The sequence below is a fragment of the Hesperophylax consimilis genome, chromosome 2 (genome assembly GCF_061612785.1).
Source record: "Hesperophylax consimilis isolate HC1 chromosome 2, BYU_Hcon_1.0, whole genome shotgun sequence".
NCBI classification, from domain to species: Eukaryota; Metazoa; Arthropoda; class Insecta; order Trichoptera; family Limnephilidae; genus Hesperophylax; species Hesperophylax consimilis.
In genome coordinates this window covers 45,395,159-45,417,177 of record NC_142837.1, presented here as the reverse complement: position 1 = coordinate 45,417,177, position 22,019 = coordinate 45,395,159, and the positions used below count along the sequence as shown (strand labels likewise).

At 36.2% G+C, this 22,019-nt stretch overlaps 2 protein-coding genes across 5 annotated transcripts in view; one reads left to right on the top strand and one right to left on the bottom strand.

Annotated features, from left to right (window-relative positions):
* The window catches only part of Pi3K59F (phosphatidylinositol 3-kinase 59F), a 48,900-nt gene extending 29,876 nt beyond the window's left edge, over positions 1-19,024 (top strand). For all 3 annotated transcript variants that reach the window (XM_089643388.1, XM_089643398.1, XM_089643393.1), the window contains 10 exons: positions 5,413-5,653; positions 7,863-7,968; positions 9,760-9,866; positions 11,532-11,669; positions 13,233-13,365; positions 15,360-15,565; positions 15,737-16,369; positions 16,637-16,850; positions 17,834-17,941; positions 18,775-19,024. In XM_089643388.1, the coding sequence (XP_089499514.1) occupies positions 5,413-5,653; positions 7,863-7,968; positions 9,760-9,866; positions 11,532-11,669; positions 13,233-13,365; positions 15,360-15,565; positions 15,737-16,369; positions 16,637-16,850; positions 17,834-17,941; positions 18,775-18,898 (2,010 nt within the window). In that variant the 3' untranslated portion in view covers positions 18,899-19,024. The remainder of the gene's footprint in view (positions 1-5,412; positions 5,654-7,862; positions 7,969-9,759; positions 9,867-11,531; positions 11,670-13,232; positions 13,366-15,359; positions 15,566-15,736; positions 16,370-16,636; positions 16,851-17,833; positions 17,942-18,774) is intronic.
* An 8-nt stretch (positions 19,025-19,032) lies between these two features.
* Positions 19,033-21,998, bottom strand: Vps33B (vacuolar protein sorting 33B). 2 transcript variants are annotated; one of them, XM_089643405.1, is made up of 2 exons: positions 21,790-21,998; positions 19,033-21,639 (listed from the first exon to the last, which is right to left on the bottom strand). In XM_089643405.1, the coding sequence occupies exons 1-2, from the start codon at positions 21,945-21,947 to the stop codon at positions 19,812-19,814; spliced, it is 1,986 nt and encodes a 661-aa protein (XP_089499531.1). In that variant the 5' UTR covers positions 21,948-21,998; the 3' UTR covers positions 19,033-19,811. The 2 variants fall into 2 exon arrangements, with proteins under 2 accessions (XP_089499531.1, XP_089499537.1); XM_089643411.1 differs by having other exon boundaries at positions 19,812-21,282.
* Between the last annotated feature and the right edge of the window lie 21 nt (positions 21,999-22,019).

The window sequence follows — 22,019 nt, the reverse complement described above, 5'->3', positions numbered from 1 at the left end:
ACTCCATAGTAAAAAACCCATTTTTTAGCTTCTGTTTTTTCACTCTTTTCTTTTATGACTTTTTAACTTTAATATATATGTTTTAACTTTACAAATTAATATTGTAATTTAAATAACAATTCGAATATGATTTTAAGTCCCTATAAATGCTGATTAATTTCAATCCATTTATTTTTCTAAGTAAGTACAAAAAAAAAAAAAAAACTGTTCTCCATAATGGTATTCTGTATTATTTGTAAAACATTTATGTACTACAGATATAATAACTATTTTATTTATATATGTACGTAAACTTTTAAATGTCACATAGTTAATGTAATAACACTAATAACAATGTATGTAAAAGCCCAATGGGCGTTTAAATAAATAAATAAATAAATAAATGAGACGATGTATGAATGTGAGTGATGCAAGAAGTGTGTGCCAAGACCGAGTTGTTTCCTCATCCTCTCTGCCTACTCCTACGGCAAACGGCGTGATGGTTAGTTAGTTAGTTTAATAATATCATCCTAATTGAATTATTTATTACAAAATAAATATGTAGTAGTATAAAACAAAGTTTCTATCAGCATCTGTCTGTTTGTGCGCTTAGTTCTTCTAAACTACGTAACGGATTTTGATGTTTTCACTATCATTTAGAAAATTTCTCTCGGAATGTTTATATATATAATACATGCATATAATATTTATAGAAAGTAGAGAAAAGTCAAAGTTTCGTAATCAAGTTCTGAAAAAAATATTTTACGCTGGCTAAACTGAGATACATCATAATAATGTGCTACAGAATTGTACACCTTAAAGGCCTCATAATCTCAAAAACTTTACCCTAAACAATTAATAAGTCCCCAAGCAACGCCGGGTACACGTCAGCTAGTAACAAAATAAAACCATACAAATACACAAGCACAATATACACGTGTTATAGGTAATATACGCTGAGGAAGCAAAATTTCATGACATGACAGTTAAACTGCATGCATATTATGTATGTATATATTATTATATTACGATATGTACAAGGACGTGCACCGTATGCAATGTTATCATAATATTATGTATTTATTACCCATAACCCAATATTGTACGAGTTTCAACACTCTCGTAGAGATTTTATTGGAAAATATTGAAGAAACAAAAAATATGACAACGTATCATTTCGCTAAACTGATATGGCATAGCATCGTATTGCCAAATTGATAAGACATTGTATCGTATAGCTAAATTGATACAACATCGTATTGTATCGCTAAACTGATATGGCATCGTATCGTATCACTAAATTGATATTGTATTGTATCACTAAACTGATATGGTGTTATATAGAATTGCTAAATTGATCTGGCATCGTAACGTATCGCTAAATTGATATTGTAATATATCTTATCACTTAACTGATATGGTATTATATTGCATTGCCAAATTGATATGGCATCGCTAAATTTATATGGTATAAATTTAGTATCATATTGTAAATATTATTAACCAAGTATTTATTGATTTATAGAGCAGAGACGGTTTACATATAATTCCCGTGAGCACTTAGGCCGTAGGCCCATTGTGCTATCTCCCATTTTACCTCATTCCTTTAACAGTCACCTGGTCCCTTTAATAAACTTCATCAGGGTTGTCATTGGATATGTGGCTATGTCTTCTGGTTCCACAATGTGTCTTTCCAGGTCTCATCTCTCCTCTCAAATCCCCCTTGGTTCCCTGAATGTCCCACAAGGAAAGAGAGCCTCCTCTCTCCTCTCCATTTCACTTTGGTTCCGTGAAGGCCCCACAAGCGAAGAGATCACGGAGGTGGCCTCATCTCTCCTCTCCACTTCTCCTTGGTTCCCTAAAAGTCCCACGAGAGAAGAGGGTCTCATCTCTCCTCTTCACTCCACTCCTTCTTGGTTCCCTGAAGGCCCCATGGGGTAGAGTCAACTCCCCGTTGGTTCCCTGAAGGCCCCAATTAAATATCACTGGTTCTAGGAGAAATTTGTCAAATGAATAGATACCAAAATAGATCAATGAGAATAAAGATTGGGTGAAATAGATTTTCAAAAGTAATAGTCCAAGCGATGAGCGTAAAAATCCCATCCCATAGGCCACATGAACCAAATTAGTACTGGGCTTTAACCCCAAATAAGATTAGTTAAAAAAACGCATTCATCCAGATTTCGGCCTGGGAGGAGTCCTGGAAAGCGACGACTTCCGGTGTCATTTTTGGGATGAAAATATCCGACGTGCCACATTACCAAAACTAACGGCAAAAGTTGATTGCAAATTTGTTATGAAAAAAAAAATCGTTCAGCCAACTTTTGTGTGGGGAAAAGTACCTAACAAATGACATTGTAGGTATCCTCCAGATGCGGCAAAATATCTCATCGGCCACACGAATGAAATCGATGTCAGAATTTAGGTAAAAATTCCCTGTTTAAGAATATGTCATTCGGCCGATGAGAACCTTGTGGTCTACGCGATTATTCGAGCGAAAAATACCTTTCTTCTAGCGACATTTTTAAATTACCCGCGTAGACCACAAGGTTCTCCTTAATATAATTTTAACAGTGAAACAGATGCTGATCTTGATTGCGATGATATTTATACATACAATAATAAACAGCATATTACCAAAATACTTTTCAAACAAAATTATACAAGGACATTCACAGACATAACACAAGAACGTGCAATGAAATTAGGCCACCAAAAAAGGACAAAGCCAATACACAAACCACTTTACTATTCAAAGGAATGCAATATTATAATGCACTTCTGGAAACTATAAAGTCTGCTCCAATTGATAGATTAAGCTGAATTGTAGGAGCCATATTAATTAAAAAAAAGTGTAATAGTTTATGTACGTATATATTATAATCAACTAGACATTCGTAAAGCTGGGTGTATATATGGCTAAAATAAAATCAATATATATTTATATATTAGAAAAGTATTTAATAAGTAATTAATTAACGAGTCCCGGTACGATAAAGGGAGTTATATGGTGTGGAAGCCCTCTATCCCCCATCCATGAAGGAGGTTCCCGTTTTTACCTGAAGGGCGTGCTTTTGAAGATGCATGAGTTGGAAGTTTCTCCCTCTAGAAATTTCTAGAACAGTCCAGAACATTCGTGAGTATTTGAGAGCATTTCACAATGTTCGGGAATATCCCAGATCATAATGAACTAAAAACAGGATTACAGGCCGTTTCCTGATAAACTTTTAGTAAATTCATAATCATGACAATACATTGGTATCTCTACAACAAAGTCACTATCCGCATCTGTCTGTTTGTGCGCTTAGTTCTTCTAAACTACTCAACGGAGTTTGATAAGGTTTTTCACAATCATTTATAGAATTTCTTCCGGAAGGTTTACATGTGTAATACATGGATATTATATTTATTGAAAGTAGAGAAAAGTCAACAACGCCAGGTGCGCGTCAGTTAGTTAATAAATAAAATCAGAACCTACATAATAATATTCATTTGTAAATTAAAACTTATCATGAGTTTAATTACTTTTTAAGAAATAAACAATAACTATTTACGCTTAAATAAGATTGTTTATATTGAGCATATAATAATGATGTAATCTAACTTAAAATTATTTAAAAACATAACTCAAAATATTGTGAATAATACCTCACATGTAAAATTATGACAGAAGCCGTCGTACCCAACAATATTTACAGTAATGACATTAAAATATATATAAAGATGCGCTGTAGAAATTTTAAAGTGGCAAGCAAAAAGTAAGTCAATTGTAGTGCTTTTGATTTCGTTGTGTTAGTGCTAAACTGTCATGTGACAAATAACTTATTTTTTTGGATTACTATAAATAATATAGTTCCTTCCTGTCTGAAGATTTTATGTATCATTGATAATATGCAAGGCTGACTAGAGTAGAGTTCTGGGCTCGCAACAGCCAAATTACGAAGACAGTGCTGTGGCCAACTAAAATAGTCTAATCACTCTGTTTATGTATATACTTTCGGTAAAAGCAGTAACAACGAGTATCATCAAAAATTGCCGGCATTTGCAAACTAGCGTTGCTCTATTATGGCACAGCACTTGACACCTCAAAATCCGTTAGGCGCCCAGGTTTGTAACTCTAGTCGGCCTTGAGGTAGCATTCCATGCAACTTTTGAATACGTAAATGCCGCCCGGTCCTATCGTTTATTTAGTTCATGCACATATATTTTTTTAATGTCTATCTTTGTAATATATGAACAACATTTGAATTAAGAATTAACTCGAGATATATAATAGTGTTTCTTACTTGCCACATTTTATCTTAATTTTGTGAGACAATAACAAGTCTAGATGTATTAATTTATAATATAATGTATTTGTATGTGTGTGATTTGGGGGGTAAAAAGTGACAATATACAGTTCAGTTGGTAGTCTACCCACGTATTATTATAAGCTGTTTATTGACACTTTCGCTTTCATGCAAGTTGAATGCACATTGCGCAGTATTGCACACCCTCCACAAGTAGTAATCTTAACTCTATTCCTGAACTGTGTAGGCTTTCCTTCAGTGCTGCTGACCCTATTAACATCAATCAATATCTTATGACGACAGTTATGTGCAAAATTAAAATGGACTTGAATTCCTCCGCGATCGTCGAAATCAACTTGCAGAAATTTGTGATATGTAACTGTGATTTTATTCACGATTTTTTGGAACTGGAAGTGATCTGAATCGAACGTAGTTTGTGATTTGTTTAATTTTATTAATAAGTCAGTGTTTGAATTATGTGGTTTAAATACATCAGCTAATATGTAATTTTACGAAGACTTCTATGGAAAGACGTCTGATTAATAATAATTTTTGACCAACATGATCTTCTTAGTAATTTGACAGTGTTAAACAACGTTATTTGAACTCTAAATCTGACCATATGAGCATAATTTAACTTCATTATCTACTGAATCAATAATTAAAAATAAGTTTAAATTATTTAAAAAAAGTTCTGGTGACAACACTATATGTGATATATTATCAGCAACACAACCATATTTAAAAGCAACTCCTCAAAACCTACAGGTCTCCTGTATCCTTCCAGTTAAACCTAGGACAGTGGTATTCTTTTTCACATCATCCCGCCTCCAAAATCTCTTTCATACTGCATCCTTTATTATAGAGAAACCTCTTTGGCGATTGGCTTAATACAAATCTTGTACATTGACAGCAATTTAAACAATTATTGGTGTAGCTCATACATTATCAAACTCAACATAAAATTGTTAGTGACTAAACTGTTATTGCAAAATATTAAATGGATTTTTTTAAAACTAAGAAAGCCCCGTCGGCTCCAACTCCTACGACGATGGTATCGTACAAGCAGCATTGCGCCACGGAAGGGCTTGTGAAACTGCTGTTCAAACGCGCAAAGCATTTTTTCACATGTTTTCGCACGCAGGAGAATCTGGTTGAGAGCAAACACCACAAGCTGGCGCGCTCACTGCGGTCGGGCCTGTCGGACCGGGACGCGAAGCCTAATGCGAGCGTGCGAGACCTGCTGACTGCTATCGTGACCTATCCATCCACCAAGCCGCTAAGCGGGGAGGAGCAGGACCTGGTGTGGAAGTTCCGATTCTACCTCAGCAGCCAGAAGAGGGCGCTCACCAAGTTCTTGAAGTGCGTCAACTGGAGTTTGAATGGTAATGTTTATTTTTTATTAGTGTTCCATATTTTCAGTTTCAGTGCTGATATTGTATTATTATTTTTACAGTATCAAACAAAAACCAATATAAGTAACAATTTGCTACATAATTTAATTGTATGCTTTACGTTACCTACCTCACAAGGTGTAACCTGTTCTGAGGCAAGTGATAGGAATTAAACATACTAATTTAGGTTTTCAGTGCCTGGATGCACGCAATAAACTGATCCCAACTGTCTAGAACCAGTGAGACTATGGCATCGCCAATTGGAGTATGTTGTGAGGCTAAATGTAGTGGGGAGGAGAAAGAGATGGAGAAGAGGAAAGTGGGGAAGTACCTGGCTATTCAGATCTGACACGAAATCAAACAAGACTAAAGCCATTTCAAGCAATGTTTTTCAACTATACTAAACTTTTGTGAAGCAATGGTCCTAAGGCAAATATATATTTTTTGATACTTTCAGCTTCACAAATCCTACAATTATAATATCCCGTGATTTATCACAGGTCTGCTGCGGTAACTTGTTCCAAGTTTGGGCAGTTACAGGAAGAATCAGGTCTTGGACAAGTGTGAATTATTATTTTATGATTGTTAGTAGGTTGGTTGGGTTGCAGTGGGAGTATATAGTAGGAGATTATCATCTAACCAAGTCTTTACGAGGCCTATTTCATTTTGAGCTATGTCGAATGTTCCTTTCCAATTTTTATGTCGAGCTATAAGCACAGTGTCATCTGCAAAGATATTAGTTTTCCAATTATGGGTAGGTTACAGAGATTATTAATATACAGGGTGTTAAGGGACGTACTTGACTTAATTTAACCAGTGATTCCTGACATTATTTAGAGTAAAACATGATAATGAAATTTTGGTCACCGGTGACTTTTTTGATGTTATTTTTTAAACACACAACGTAAGTATGTACATATTGTGAGATTTGAATACTACTCTTCCATGGAAGCATTAGCTTGTTGGTGGTCGGTAGTTATTTATAAATAAATAATAATATGGTAGGTACATGTATTTTGGGATGTAGCAAGTACATTGCAGTGAGAAATTAAAAATAATTATATTTCATGTTTGTTAAATGTTACACAAATAGTAATAAAGGATAACAAATAATTATAAGCAATAATTAGTCATCCGAAATACTAATACAAATTGAAAATATCTCCCGAGTAAAAATAAATGCATAAACGCATAAATTTATTTTTACTCGGGAGATATTTTCAATTGGTATTAGTATTTCGGATGACTAATTATTGCTTATAATTATTTGTTATCCTTTATGCTATGCATAAAACCTTGTCTTATAAATGTTAGTTTATCAATGAAAAATAATAATATTTGACAAGTCAAAAATATTTCACCAATAAATGAAGATATAATATGTCTCGACGCCATCTAGTGAGAAATTTAGCACTAACAAAGCCTTTCCTACAAAAAAAAGTTGGTTGTTTTCAGGTGAAAAAAATATAATAAGCAGTAATGGTTGATTGAGGTACTTGTTGATAAGGTACATATTGAATCATTTGGCGGATTAGAAATAAGCCGACATAGCTTAGTGGTTTCAGAGCACCTGACCGGACATCAGAAGGCACGGGTTCAATTCCCGTTGGCGGCATTTATTTTTACTCGGGAGATATTTTCAATTTGTATTAGTATTTCGGATGACTAATTATTGCTTATAATTATTTGTTATCCCTTATGCTATGCATAAAACCTTGTCTTATAAATGTTAGTTTATCAATAAAAATAGTAATAAAGATATTATATTATGTATACAGAGTGTTGAGGGACGTACTTGACTTATTTTAACCAGTGATTCCTGACATTTTGAGTAAAAAATGTAAATAAAATTTTGGATTTTGGTGACTTTTTTTTGTATTTTTTTTTGGTTTGGTGAAAAATTAACATTCAGATAGTCTCACGGTGGACTGCTCTGCAGACCGTTGCCTTACTTTAGCGAACTTAACTTTCTGTACTTGGTCTAGTTATTAAAATGTGCGCTCTTTGGTAGTCAACGGACAACTGATAATGTAGTTTATTCAAAGCATTCTTGAATCCTCCTGGTGCCAAACAAATATGGTCACATTGTTTGCCTTCAGCTCGTCGAAATGATACCCAGATTTTATGTTAGGACAAGTCTATCAATTTGAATGTCTGTGGGTGTCTGAAGATGTTGGTGCTAAAGTGGTTATTTGTACAGCGGAGGTGCGACAGGCGCTGGGCATGATGCAGCAGTGGGCCCCCATGGACGTGGAGGACGCTCTGGAGCTGCTCACACCCAATTTCACGCATCCCGCAGTTCGCAGGTCAGTACTCAGTCCTGCCTTCCCTCCCAGTGTCAAGATATAAGAGAGTCCTGGTGAATGATTTTAAAAATGCACCTCTTAAAAGCACATTTGTTATTAAATATATAATTAACCCTCACAGTGCCGAAAAGCGCCGTGGCGTTCATAGGTAGGTGTGCGAAAAATGCCACCGCCACTTTTGGCGCGCGTCACTGACGGTCGTGTTCTTGCGTTTATATTTTTATTCATTAAATTGCGTTCGGTTCCATGATATTTCATCAAAATTAAAAATCAACACACCTTTAAAAAGTGATATACAAGTCATTGAAAGTGATGAAACAAAAACTAGGTTTTAGTTACCTATTTAAGCTAGTTTTTGTTTCATCACTTTTCATGACTTTATATCACTTTTTGGAAGTGTGTTGAATTGTCATTTTGATGACATACCCGGTCACCATGCAGCAGTAAGGACAGTAGCTCTGTGAAAAGATCCAACCTGATTTGCTCATTGTGTAAAAAAGGACTGCACAGTATTTGTGTAGGAAAATCTTTTATAAAAATATAATATTATGAAAATATTTTATGTAATTTGTCAATAAATATGTGGTATTCAATTTCTGTGCTTTTATTATCATAGTTTGAAACCTTCTGAAGAGAATGTTGAAAAAATTATTAAAATTAGTGTATTGTAACAGAAATGGCAAGTGTTTTTCTTTTTTATATAAATTATCTATAAAAATGCACTTCATTTCCAGCATATTTTGACAAAATATTTATGGCAATAAAAGGGTTAATCTATGCCAGGAAAAGCAATTCCTCTTGGTGAATTACTTCTATCGTTTCTAAGTTCTTTTAGGCCCTTCTTCCCCAGGGATACGCAAGTTTCCGATACTCGACGATTTCAGTATCTCGGCGACTAAAACTGAAACAGAACACAGTGCGGACACTCCCGCGACCAGTCAACGACCAAGATTGTTCCCACTCACGCCAGCGAGACTTTAAACATGACGTCACTTGCGTCAGACATTTTGCATCAATGCGTGTGCTTTATATCAACGCTATGAACAAAACAGTCAACAAAGAATGATATGATTTATAAATGATAGCTACAGCAAATGTTTGGCTGTGTGAGAAGTTATAAAAGCATTCTAGTTTTTGACGTTTTGAGAATTCATCAATGATTATTTTTTTTTAATGATAAATTAATGTTTATAAGACAAGGTTTTTTTATGCATAGCACAAAGGATAACAAATTATTATAAGCAATAATAAGTCGCTTGAAATATCCATACAAATTGAAAATATCTCGCCGATGAGAATTGAACCCGCACCTTCTGATGTCCGGTCAGGTGCTCTGAGACCACTGAGCTACGTCAGTTTATTTCCAACACGCCAAATAATTCAATATGTACTAGTACTTCAATCAAAAATTACGGCTTATTATATGTTTTCACCTGTAAACAACCAACATTATTTTTTGGCGTGTTGGAAATAAGCCGACATAGCTCAGTGGTCCAGAGCACCTGACTGAATATCAGAAGGTGCGGGTTCAATTCCCGTCGGCGGCATTAATTTTTACTCGGGAGATATTTTCAATTTGTATGGATATTTCAAGCGACTATTAATAATTTGTCAACAATGATTGGTGGTATTGCAGGTCTCGTGATTTTGTGCGCGATAAGTTGTTTGCAACGTGAGTACACAACATGAGTATCAAATACTTGCGTATCTCTACAGAAGATGGAAGTAAAACTCCCAATCTATATTGAATTAAGTACTTAATTATTTATGGAGAAATGTGTGGATTTTCAGATACGCCATATCGAGACTGAAGCAGGCCCCAGATGAAGATTTGATGGTTTACCTTCTTCAACTAGTTCAAGCATTAAAATATGAAAATTTCGATGAAATCAAAGAAGGTAAATGCTATCTATATATATATACAATATAAATTAATGTTACTTTGTCCCGTAAGCGTTCCTATACCATTTATCCGATTGCGATGAAAATTTCAATGTTTGTTCTTATTAGTGCCAAGAGTGTTTAGACAGTAGTTTGAATGGTGGAAGATGTCGGGGACTTAACGCATTATTTCTGCATTGGAAAGAGATATGGAGTCTAGTTAAAGTTAACATAATGTAGTATTTTAACAGTAACAATGTGGATTTCATGATACTACATTAAGTGAATGGTAGAAAAAGTCAGGGACGCCCGAGGAAGATATGGCACAGTCAAATGAATTAAATACTTATACATGTATGGTAATATTAGGCATATGTGATGAAGGAAGAATGGGTTGTAAGGAGAATATCAGAGATGTGCAAAATGGGTACCCAAAACCATTTGAAATGCAAAATGGAAATGGGTCAAAACTTTTCCATTTGAAAATGCAAAATGGTTTTTAGAAAAGCATTTCAAATGCAAAATACCTATTTTCAAAATGCATTGAAAATACAAAATGGTTTCTCAGGTCAAACAATTAAAATAATTATAGAATTTTTAAACAATTTTGTCATTTAATAATGGACAACAATGTAGAAAAAACATATTACATGATGGTAAATCCAAAAACACCACGACTACAGATTATGAAACCACATAAACTTTGCGCAGGACTAATGTTGCCAACGTAAAAACAGAGAAACTGCTATCTAACATTTAATATAACAGCGTCATGGCCCCATATTTAGCGTCATGGCTCCTACCAGGGAGCAACTTGACAAATGTTAATTGTCTGTTATAGCGAGGTAAAGGACCGACTGATATTTGGGGCTTATAAAAAAAAATAGTGGAGATAATAGGAAGAATGTTGCAAAAAAGCATTTAAAATGGAAAATGCATTGAGAAAAGCATTTAAAATGCAAAATGGAAAATACCCATTTTAAATGGATTTATTTGAAATAAAGCTCATCTCTGGAGAATTTATGACGTGGAAGTGAATGGTAGATGAAGTTGGAGAAGCTCAAGGAAAACATGGCACGACCAAGTAAAACAAATACTTAAAAGTTAACTTTTTCAATTCTAAACAACAATTTTATTTCCACCTTAAAAAAAAACACTTAGTTTTATTTTACTTTAATTTTAATTTATGTGGTTTTACGCCCAGCCGGGCTTTTACATGGATTATAAGAACAGAATATATTATATACCTAGTGAGCTGTGGAAAATTATACAAAAATAATAAAACATGTAACAGTACCATAAAATAATATAGAAACTAGAACAATACTACTAATTTGTAGGATTTAGCAAAGTGCTTATCAATAGTATCCCTAAACTTGTTGCCCAGATCATGCATCCTATTGGTTAGTGAGTGTGTCTGATATGTGTTGATTGTATTGCAGAAGAATGTTACATTTTGTCTTGTGTTCCTAGTCGGCACATGGAATTTAATAGTGGCATCGATGGCAGGACTGTCAATTGTTTTCAGGCACACTAAAATTCACAACATTAAAACTATACTCAAACCATTCACAACCCCGAGTAACGCCGGGTACACATCAGCAAGTCCTTTATAAATTAGTGATATGTAGGTAGCTTTAATGGTACGTAATGATGGTTCAACAACTCTATTTTTGTTTCAGTTTATAAACATTTAAATCCCAGTGTGGAAGCTTCCACATCAACACTAGCCGAATCAAAATCCCCTCCAAATATCAACACCGCCAGCACTTCTCAAATAGATAAAAGGGATATCTCAACCAGCGTCGCTGCTACTGTGGGTTAGTAGTTTTGGAAGTTATTTATTAACCCTTCAACTAACCCTTTAACCCTTCAGGCATTAAAATTATTTTACCTACAAGTCCCAACGACACGATGAATGTGCTATATATTGGCTAAATGTGCCATATAATTCTTATTTTTGAAGTTGTGATTTGTTTAGTGCAGTTTTTGTGCAAAATCACCTCAAGGGTGCTGTACAAATGGTTCCATGATATTTTATCAAAATGAAAATTCAACACACATTTAAAAAGTGATATAGAGTCATTAAAAGTGATGAAACAAAAACTAGGTTTAATAGTTACCCATGTAACCTATTTAACCTAGTTTTTGTTTCATCACATTTCATGACTTTATATCACTTTTTGCAGGTGTGTCAAATTGTCATTTTGATGACATACCGTGTCACCTGTACAAATATATAATACATTTCTACAATGATCTATGTTATTACTAACTATAAATGGAGATAATATACAGTACCATTCTTACCTGATAGGTCACTTAAGATTAAGACATCTTGACCCAGGAATGCCCTAGTGAGATGTGCAGATTATGTTTTTTTTTATGTCAAAAACTATTTTTTGATTAAATAAATATCTAAACACTTAATTAACATTAACTAATTGTTTATTAGCGAAATTTAGATACAGGATTTAGGACATAATTGGACTTTCTCTTAGGAATAAAAAGAAATACCATTGTAGAAGCTAAATAAAATTAACTTTGACATGCTTGTATTTGAAATAAATATTGATATTTCTAAAAAATAAAATTTTCATATCAAACATGAAAAAACTTTACATCTGATACATTTTGACTCACAATGTCCATAATTTTGAAGGAATTCGATATTTTGCAAACACATTCCTTTATTGTAGGGAATTAATTAGAACAATGTCACTTGACTTTTTATGCTGTTTACACAATATAAATAATTTTTTAATTTTCAACAGTCGATGATAATCCAATTTGAAATCATAATATTATTAAATACATAACACATATTTTTTTGGAATTTATCTGTAGAATCTTCTATATAAATAAAAATGTAAATGTTCATTTGTTCAAAATCTTACATCTCCGAAAGTTCCTCATCGATTGCTTAGAAATTTTGACACAACGTTGCATTCAAATACGCGTGTGTTTTTATCTACATATATTATATGAATGTCAACTGTGACATATGAAAAACAGCGCCATCTGTTGGACACACATATTTTTTTGAAAAAAAAAGCGCTTGTTGGACTTAACAGCAACACGCGCTATTGTTTCTCTATCTGCACAGACAGACTGAGCCACAGCAACGCGTGGAGGTGTACAGCTAATCACATATAAATATTTGAGACAAACTCACAAGAATAATTATTTATCTTTCCAACGACGAACAAGTCACATATCTTGGCATTATAGAAAAAAAAAAAAAAACTTTTTATAGTGTATGAATGCCCCGGTCAGATATGAAATATAATGTTCGTGGCTACCAATGTCCTAACGAGATTTGAGGGGTTAATTAGGGGTTAAAAGCAAGAATATTTATTCTATATATGGTGTGTGTATTTCAGATTCTCCGCAGCCGTTTATAATTTCCTCTCAGTACAATGATATGAACAATGCAAACGCCCTGGACAATCAGTCGCTCAACAGTTTCAACGTGAGTCAATCCAATAACAATGCCGACATCAGCGACATCTATTGGTAAGATTAACATTTATTTCTTTTTTACATTAACTCCACACGGGAGGCTTTGAGAAAAATAATTTCTCTCGGGGCCTATGTCATCATGCTTACTTCTAAAATCTAACAAAACAAATCTTTGGGGATGATGATGAAGGTATTTTTGAGGAGAGATAGAAGTGAATATGTATGCTCACATGAATGTGGTCTCTTCAAGAGCTGTTGAACTCAAGAACGTGTTGCGGAAACGATCCGTTCTCATGTGACAAGTGTCAACTATGTACAAATGTTGGGTGTGCATTTGGCGTGTTTCCCGACTGTGCACTGGTGCTGAAGGGATCAATGACGGCCTCTCTGGTCGAGGGGTAAGGCCCTCAGCCAGCAAGCCGAAGTTGCGGATTCTATGCAATGCCAACTCAATATTCTAAGTGTGTGGCAAAGTTTGGTCTATAATACCCTAGTATTTATATACAAATTAAAAATAAAATGTTACCAGATTATATGTTAACCACTCAGAACATTAGAACGTCAAGAGACGTAAATATGATAATAGCGGTCAAGACATTAGAACGTCTTTTCACGTAAACGCGCGAGATTTTACAAAAATCGATTTATTTCCATCACTAGTATACGGATTGCTATGATTTAAAAAACAGAGTATCGATAATGAATAACGCTACGCGTCTGTATTCAAGAATATCTATGGAACGTAGAGGTGCATTATCTAAGCCTTGGATAATCTGGATCTGTCATCTTGTTCGTTCATAATTTATTGCATTTCTAAATAATTTATTAAAAATATTTTAGTTTGGACGGTTAATATTTTGAGGTGACTAATAGTTTTTAATTATATTTCTTCAATATATAAAGTGTTATTTCTTTATGATACTCAGAAAAAAGTACATTTTTCACGGCTTTGAAATAATGGTCATCGATTTTTACATATTTTTGATGTTTTCATAAAATGTATATTTAGAAACGCAAATATTTACGTATAACAACACAATACGATAGTGAATTTCATAATCTTTCCAAAACATATTTTAAAATGAGGCTATGTTTCCCAAAACGTGAGTTATGAAGCTTTTAGCAAAACTCGTAAATAACACAAAAATTTTCACGTTTTGACAGTTCTCAAAGGAACACACAGTAAATAAAAGTCTTTGTCTGAGAGGTTAAAAAGTGTTAGTATTAATACTACAGTCGATGACTATCCTACGAGAAGCTGCAACAATTTTAGGCTTCCTAAGACAAATTTATCGGCAACACAAAACAATATTTATTATAAAGGTTTCAAAATAATAATAATCAATGAATATCCTTTAAATGTTAAGGAAGTCTTGCAGTTTTTCGTGGGTTATGTCTCAATGTTGTGAAGTCGAAATACTAGTTAGTAGGTAATAGAATATTTTTCTTTTAGTTTTAGAATAGATGTACACTAGACATAAAATGTAAAATTTTATAACTAAATAAAATTTAATAACAAAAAAAAAAAAACCCGAGCATGCGCAAGAAATTTTTATTTGATTAATTTGTGTTATTTCTCGATTTACTCATTTAAAATAATAAATAGTGTATTTGCAGCACGTTCAAGAGTGGAAGATACTCTCAGTATCGCCCAGGTGTAAGAAAACCATTTAGAATTGACTATTGGTGGTCTTACACCTCCCATACTCCTTCCTCTCCCCACTACCTTCAACCTCACAAGAAACCCCAATTGGGGATGCCATAGTCTCACTGGCCCCAGGCGGCTGGAAGCAGTTGGGACTCTTGAGCTGTATTCAAAAATCTTCCATTGAAATACTGGTAGAACAAGGGCAGCATTCTCACCTGACGCCTGACTCTAACTTTCATGGAACCCCCGCGCCTAAGCTGGTTACTTAGAGTTACACCAAGCGTATCAATGGACGACATTGAGGCAACTTGTTCAGCATTCTGATTGGGTATTATAGGATACCACTGGATGACTGATTTAAGTTAATTGTAGTAATGATTGATTTCTTTTAATTCTGCAGTAATGGAATGGGTGAGACTGACATAAAGGGGAACTTGGCCTCCTTCCTGATAGAGCGGGCGTGCGGCAATTCGGCACTGGCCAACTACCTGTATTGGTACTTGCTCATCGAGTGCGAGGACCAGGACACGCGCGTCAAGCAGGATGGCGTCGTGCGAGACATGTACCTCACCGTCATGAAGACCTTCTCGCAGACCCTCGCTAAAGGTAAAGCATGCACAATATATTAGTCACTTCATTTGATGCTGAAAATAAAAAGAAACATTTCATAAACTACCTTTATTCAAACGATTATAAGACTATCACTCAACTCAAGTCTGTGGCTCCTTGCAGCCGAAACTAGTTCTGTTCATGGAAAGCAACTTGGTTATTTTTCAGGAAACACTGAATTACAGCGAAGACGATCATTTTTAGCAAGGCAGCAAATCTTCATCGACAAACTTGTAAAGCTCGTGAAATCTGTGACCGGGGAAAGCATCAACCGTAACAAGAAGGCTGAAAGACTTCAGCAACTCCTGGCCGATCCCGAGATGTTCAAGTTCAACTTCCAGAACTTTGAGCCTCTTCCGTTCCCCCTGGATCCCAGTGTTCTGATCAAAGGAATAGTCGCCAAGAAGGCGAGTCTTTTCAAGTCTGCGCTAATGCCGTCCAAATTGACATTTATCACGGTAGACGGAAGCGAATACGAAGCTATATTCAAGCACGGAGACGATCTGCGACAGGATCAATTGGTGCTTCAAATGATTACTCTGATGGACAAACTCTTGAGAAGAGAGAACTTAGATCTGAAATTGACTCCGTACCGAGTTCTGGCGACAAGTTCAAAGCATGGGTTCTTGCAGTTCATTGAGTCGGTTACTGTAGCCGAGGCTTTGGCTGCGGAGGGAAGTATTCACAATTTCTTCAGGAAGCATCACCCCTCGGAGACATCTCCTTACGGAATCAAACCTGAGATAATGGACACTTACATCAAGAGCTGTGCGGGTTATTGCATTATTACATATATTCTAGGTAAGAAAAATTTCATTAATATGATTTTATATTTTACTAATTTGCACACCCGCAACTCACTGTCGAAGTCAAATGTATACTATTAAAACTACAATACAATACGATTACGATACAGTTGTTCCACCCCAGCCAGGAGCACTCCTGTCCCGGTGCGACCGGTGCACCGGGAAGCACTGATTGTTAAGACTTGAAACACAGTACGATGCAAAAAATCATGTGCATCATGTCAATGCGAAACTATCTCCTGAGTATTACTATCTTGTTCAGGTGTTGGAGACCGGCATTTGGACAACCTGCTGCTGACCACCTCGGGGGCGCTGTTCCACATCGACTTCGGCTACATCCTGGGCCGTGACCCCAAGCCGCTCCCGCCGCCCATGAAGCTCAGCCGCGAGATGGTGGAGGCCATGGGCGGTGCTGGCTCCGAACACTTCCAGGAGTTCCGCAAGCAGTGCTACACCGCCTTCTTCCATCTGCGCAGGTCATTAACATACCAACCAATTCATTTACAGTAAAACTCGCTTTAGAGGTTTCCACTTAAGAAGCTTTCACAATTAAGAAGTTAGTTTTTCAGTCCCTTGAAATTCCATATAAAAAAAGCAAAAAACACGATTTCCGTCGCGGCAGGCCCTTTAAATTCAGACATTCCAAGTAAAAATAAAAACACAGAGGCCGTCTTGTGCCATGTTTTTTTTAAAAACAAAATGTCTAAAATTATTGTCTATTGTCTTTTGGTGTTATCCTGGTTCATTATTTATTAAACACATGTCATTAAATTTTAATTATGTTTTTTTAAGTACCCACTGTCTATAAATTTTTTGTAAATGCATTCTATTTACTGTTTCCATGATATCTTCTCAAAATGACAATTCAACACACCTATAAAAATTGCTATCAAGTTATGTAAAGTGATGAAACAAAAAGTAGGTTAAATAGTTACACATGTAACCTATTTAACCTAGTTTTTGTTTTATCACTTTTCATAACTTAATAGCACTTTTTATAGGTGTGTTGAATTGTCATTTTGAGGAGTTATCCGGTCACCCAATTTACTTGTACACACTATTAGTGGGAGTTTGATAATGAAACTAATATATTTCTACTTTAAAAGATAATTGATAATTAGTTACCCTACTGTGTGTAATTATCCCCGTTATTAATCTGTTATTCCCCATTGTCTGGTAAATACTGAATCCCCCATTGCTATGTAAATCAATCAATAATTTTATGTTTATTATTTGGGATTCTCCTCCGATTTGTGAATTGCCAGTATCAATAGAAATTCTTTCAATTATTGTAAGTTACTGTTAATTGCTTAGTGCATTTTCCCAAATAATTTCTATAAAAATAACATTCTGCATTTAGGTTGGAAGCGTAGGCTTCATGTGAACGATTCCGAGACTCATGGATAGTATTTGAAAACTTTACGAAACTATGAATAATTTACAATGTATTGATTTGCAGGCACGCCAATCTCATGCTGAACTTGTTCTCGCTCATGGTGGACGCTACGGTACCCGACATCGCCCTGGAGCCCGATAAGGCCGTCAAGAAGGTGCAAGATCGACTGAGGTTTGTAAACAATATACTCCTCACTAATCCGCCACTCCATAAAATCGGGCAAGTGTCCAATTAGTAAAAGCGGTTAGGAATGAGGCAATTAGGAAAGTAATAGTTAAAACAGGTATTTCGTAAAAACGAACAAACACTGCATCGATCTTTCGTAAAATTTCAATTTTTTGATTTAAAGTTTACGCTTTCGAGAAAACTCCATTTTGTTAACTCATACAAATAAAAAAAAGGTGTAAAACAATATGATCATAAAAACATATTTGACAGTTGCTAGAATACACAGAGAATTAACCAAATGTCCTAAAACAACTATTAATAATGAACCCTGTGACCAGTAAAATGGTAAACTAGACGGCGATATAGTAACAGATTGTGACAAAGCTTGGAAATCGAGTCTAGGCACACGGTGCTAAACTTAATTTGACATATGAATGCTACTAAAAATAACGGTGGATTATAGTAGCATCAGTTAATTGAGCAACCAGGGCCGGCCCTGTGCAGGCGCAATTGGAGCTGTCCGCTCAAGGAGCCAAGGCGCTGATAATACCTAACACAGTACCCTTGAGGTTTTTACTAGCGCCACGCGCCATTTGGCTCAACGGAGATTTCCGGGTGTTTGTTTTTTGATTCAGCCATTCGATTTAATTAATATCATACTTTCTAATATTAATATGGAAAGATATGAACTGCTTACTGCGGTTTAAAGCACCTAGATTTCACCTAGATTATCGCATATTTTTAGTTTTTATAATAAACTACCACTTGGGCAACAATTGTTCGAGTGGATAATTGGCGTGGACAGTCATTATTACATATGATACAATTAATTTCAGGTTGGACCTGGGAGACGAAGCCGCTGTGCAATACCTCCAGGGTCTCCTAGAGCTCTCCGTGAGCGCCGTGATGCCAGCCCTGGTGGAACAGTTCCACAAGTTCACCCAGTACCTGCGCAAGTAACCAGATCTCCAAAAGACTTCCATTCCACCACACGTTCAATGGGAACACGCTGTATTACTGTGTGATCAACTGATCGATCTATAACACTTGACCTCTCCGCAATGTGTTTTTTTTTAATAGTTATAAACAATGTAAATAAATAAATGTTTATTTAAATTTTAATACATTTTGTTACAAACAATCAGTGCTTTATATTTATTTTTATATAAAATCTTTAAAAAATATATATTTTATTTAATAATAATTTTTTAAAATTATATCCACACAGGAGGCCCTATATAATATATGGGGATAATGTGTGGAGGGTCTTTATAAGGAAAGGAAGGTGAGGAAGTCCTGGGAAGGAAAAGGGTATGAGGGATAGGTAGGAATCTAGGGACCAGTGAGTCGAGGAGTGATGAATGTGCAAATCCTTCTCTCCTATTAAGGTGCAGTTGGTCGGCAACCGTATCTGCCGCCAAGACCTGGATAAACCTCACCCTATGAACCTGGGCACCCTTGCTAAGTCAATAAAGGTAGCGAACCACTTGGGGTGACCTATGGCAGAGGTGTTGGTTATCCAATGAATGGTTCCCGGGTTGGCGCCTCCCAAAAATTTTTTTATGACAACTTTTGTAAAGCTCATCAAATTTAACAATAAACATCCAGATGTTGCAGCTTCCATATATATGTATTTTATTAAGTCATATTTTGTGCAATGCGGAAATCAAACCCACAGCCTTACGACTTAAATTTGGATGCCTTGACCACTTTGCTATGAAGGCTGTGCCTTGCGCCATCGATAACTTTTATTTCCCAAAATATAGGAATGTTTAAAGAAATATCGCTCGACTAAAAATAATAGAAAAGTTCAGAATAACAAATGAACTAAACGATAAGCCGTCAGTAAAGTTCTAGGAATGCACACGGAGTCTCATGTGGCGGCTTGAATAAGATTTTCTCCAGTGATGAGGGAGTCGGTGGCCAGCACAATGTCTCCTCCGGTGAGCTTGGAAAGCAGGTGGCACGCAGCCACCTCCGCCTGCGTCAGGCCTCCCACCACAAACACCAACAAGGACTTGGGCCGGAGCGGCATCACTGAAAACTTCACATCGCCTTTCAGAAAATTTGCAGCAACCTTCAAATCCTTGCATCCGATATCCAGATCACTGGCGCCTGAAGAACTATCCATATTGATCTGCGACAGTTTATCTCCCAAATCATCCACGCTTGTTCGGCAACCGTCGAATATAGATCCCCCAACCTTTACATCCGATACGAAAGCCAGTTTTGTGAAAAGGTCTGTTGTGTTTTCAGAGGTGAGTATTATTTTCGAAATAGCCGTGACTGTTGGTACGTATGACCCACTAAACACATAGCTGGGACACGTGGGATCGCTCATCTTCACGTCTTCACTGTCACTCGGTAGTTGCTTTAATTTATTTGCCGCCGTTTGAAAATTGTTTTGCCATCTCGGCAATCTATCACTTATGGTGGACAGGTTCGGCAAACCGAGCTGTAACTTGCCACTCGACGGAGCCAAGATCATCCCCGCCGAACTCAGGTTTTGAAAAATGTACAAAAAGTTGTAACCGAAGGCGTGCAAATATTTTGTGATAAGACCATTGTACTCCTCGTAAGTGATGCCTTGAGTCAAAGTCAGAAGGCAGAGTAATCTGAGGGATGTGTACATGTTCACATCGGTACAGAAGTTAGTGTCTACGTAGGACAGGTTAGATTTCTTGTTTCTATTGTACAGCATGGAACGCTCTGTGATTTGGATGTCCTCGAACTTATCTCCAAGGTTGGCCACAATGGCCTCGCAGGCCAGGACGTGGTTTGCCAGACTCCGCTTGGTCACGATGATCTGCTGCAGCTTTGTGGATACGTACTGTTTCATTTGAGTTATTCCCAAATCTCCAATGTTAACCCCGTCGCTATTCAACGCTTTAACTTTAGCATTCAAAATAGAAAATACAGTTGAAAAGTGTCTGTATCTGATTTCAGAATATACTGCGTCTAGTTCACTGTCCAAAGCCATGACTGTTTTGGTAGGTAATTTGGTTTCTTTAGTGTCTGGTTTTCGGAGTTTAAGGTCCAGTTGTCCTTGTCGGAACTTGTTATTGGTGATGTCCAGGTCTAACTTGCCGCATTTGACGTTGAAGATCTCGTGCAGCAGACCGCTGTAAGTGGCGGGAGTGAGGAGGCCCGAGGCGTAGTCCTGATCCCGGTCCATCACGAGCAGAGCACCAAAGTCACTCTCCCCTTTAAACGCTTTATCCCGATCAAACGTCTCGCTGAATATGTCGTACATCTCCAGGATGCTGCTGGATAGTTTACCGACGGACACAAACAGGCTGGGCTTCCCCACCACTTGGAACAGGGTCCAGAGAGTGTTGGAGATGCTGGGAAGAAGAGATGAGTCCTTGTTCACAAACACAGATTTGAAGAGAAAAGGAAGTTCCATGCTGAGAACGTTCTCATCCATGAGGATAAGTTCCCACTGGAACGATTTGAGGATAGCTATTCCCGCCAGTCCCTCCTCCTCTAAGAGGGTTTCGTACACGGCCAGGACCTTGGGGCTGATGATGATGGTAATGCGAGTGTTCTCGTCCACAGCCTTCTGACTCAGGAGTCCGTTAATTTGGTCGAGAACATATTTAAATTTGATGAGACAGGAAGGTATCATGTAAATCCTGTTTGCATTTGTGGAAGAATTTATTTTGGGATCCAACTTGTAGATTTTTTCGATTCCGCGCTGTCTGAAAAATTAATTTTAATTGTACTTACAATAAAGTGACTAGCGTATTGAGAATTCGAAACGAGTGGTGTAAACTATGCCCAACATTGTTACTTTAGGTACTTGTACCGTAAATAAATAATTATAAAAATATTTCTTATCATAAACTAACCTTAGCCAAGAAGCTGCACAAATTCGCTCCAAAGGTTCAATAAGACTTGGCTCGATAATCAAATCCTTGGTCTCTCCACATGTTAGCAGAATACTCTCAAGTTTCTTTTGAGACACCAGACATAAAGAAGATATCTTTTTCTTTACTGAAACATCCATTTTCAAGAGATTTTTACAATCGAAATGTCAGTCACAAAATACAAATGTCAACCAAACGTCACAACAAAACAA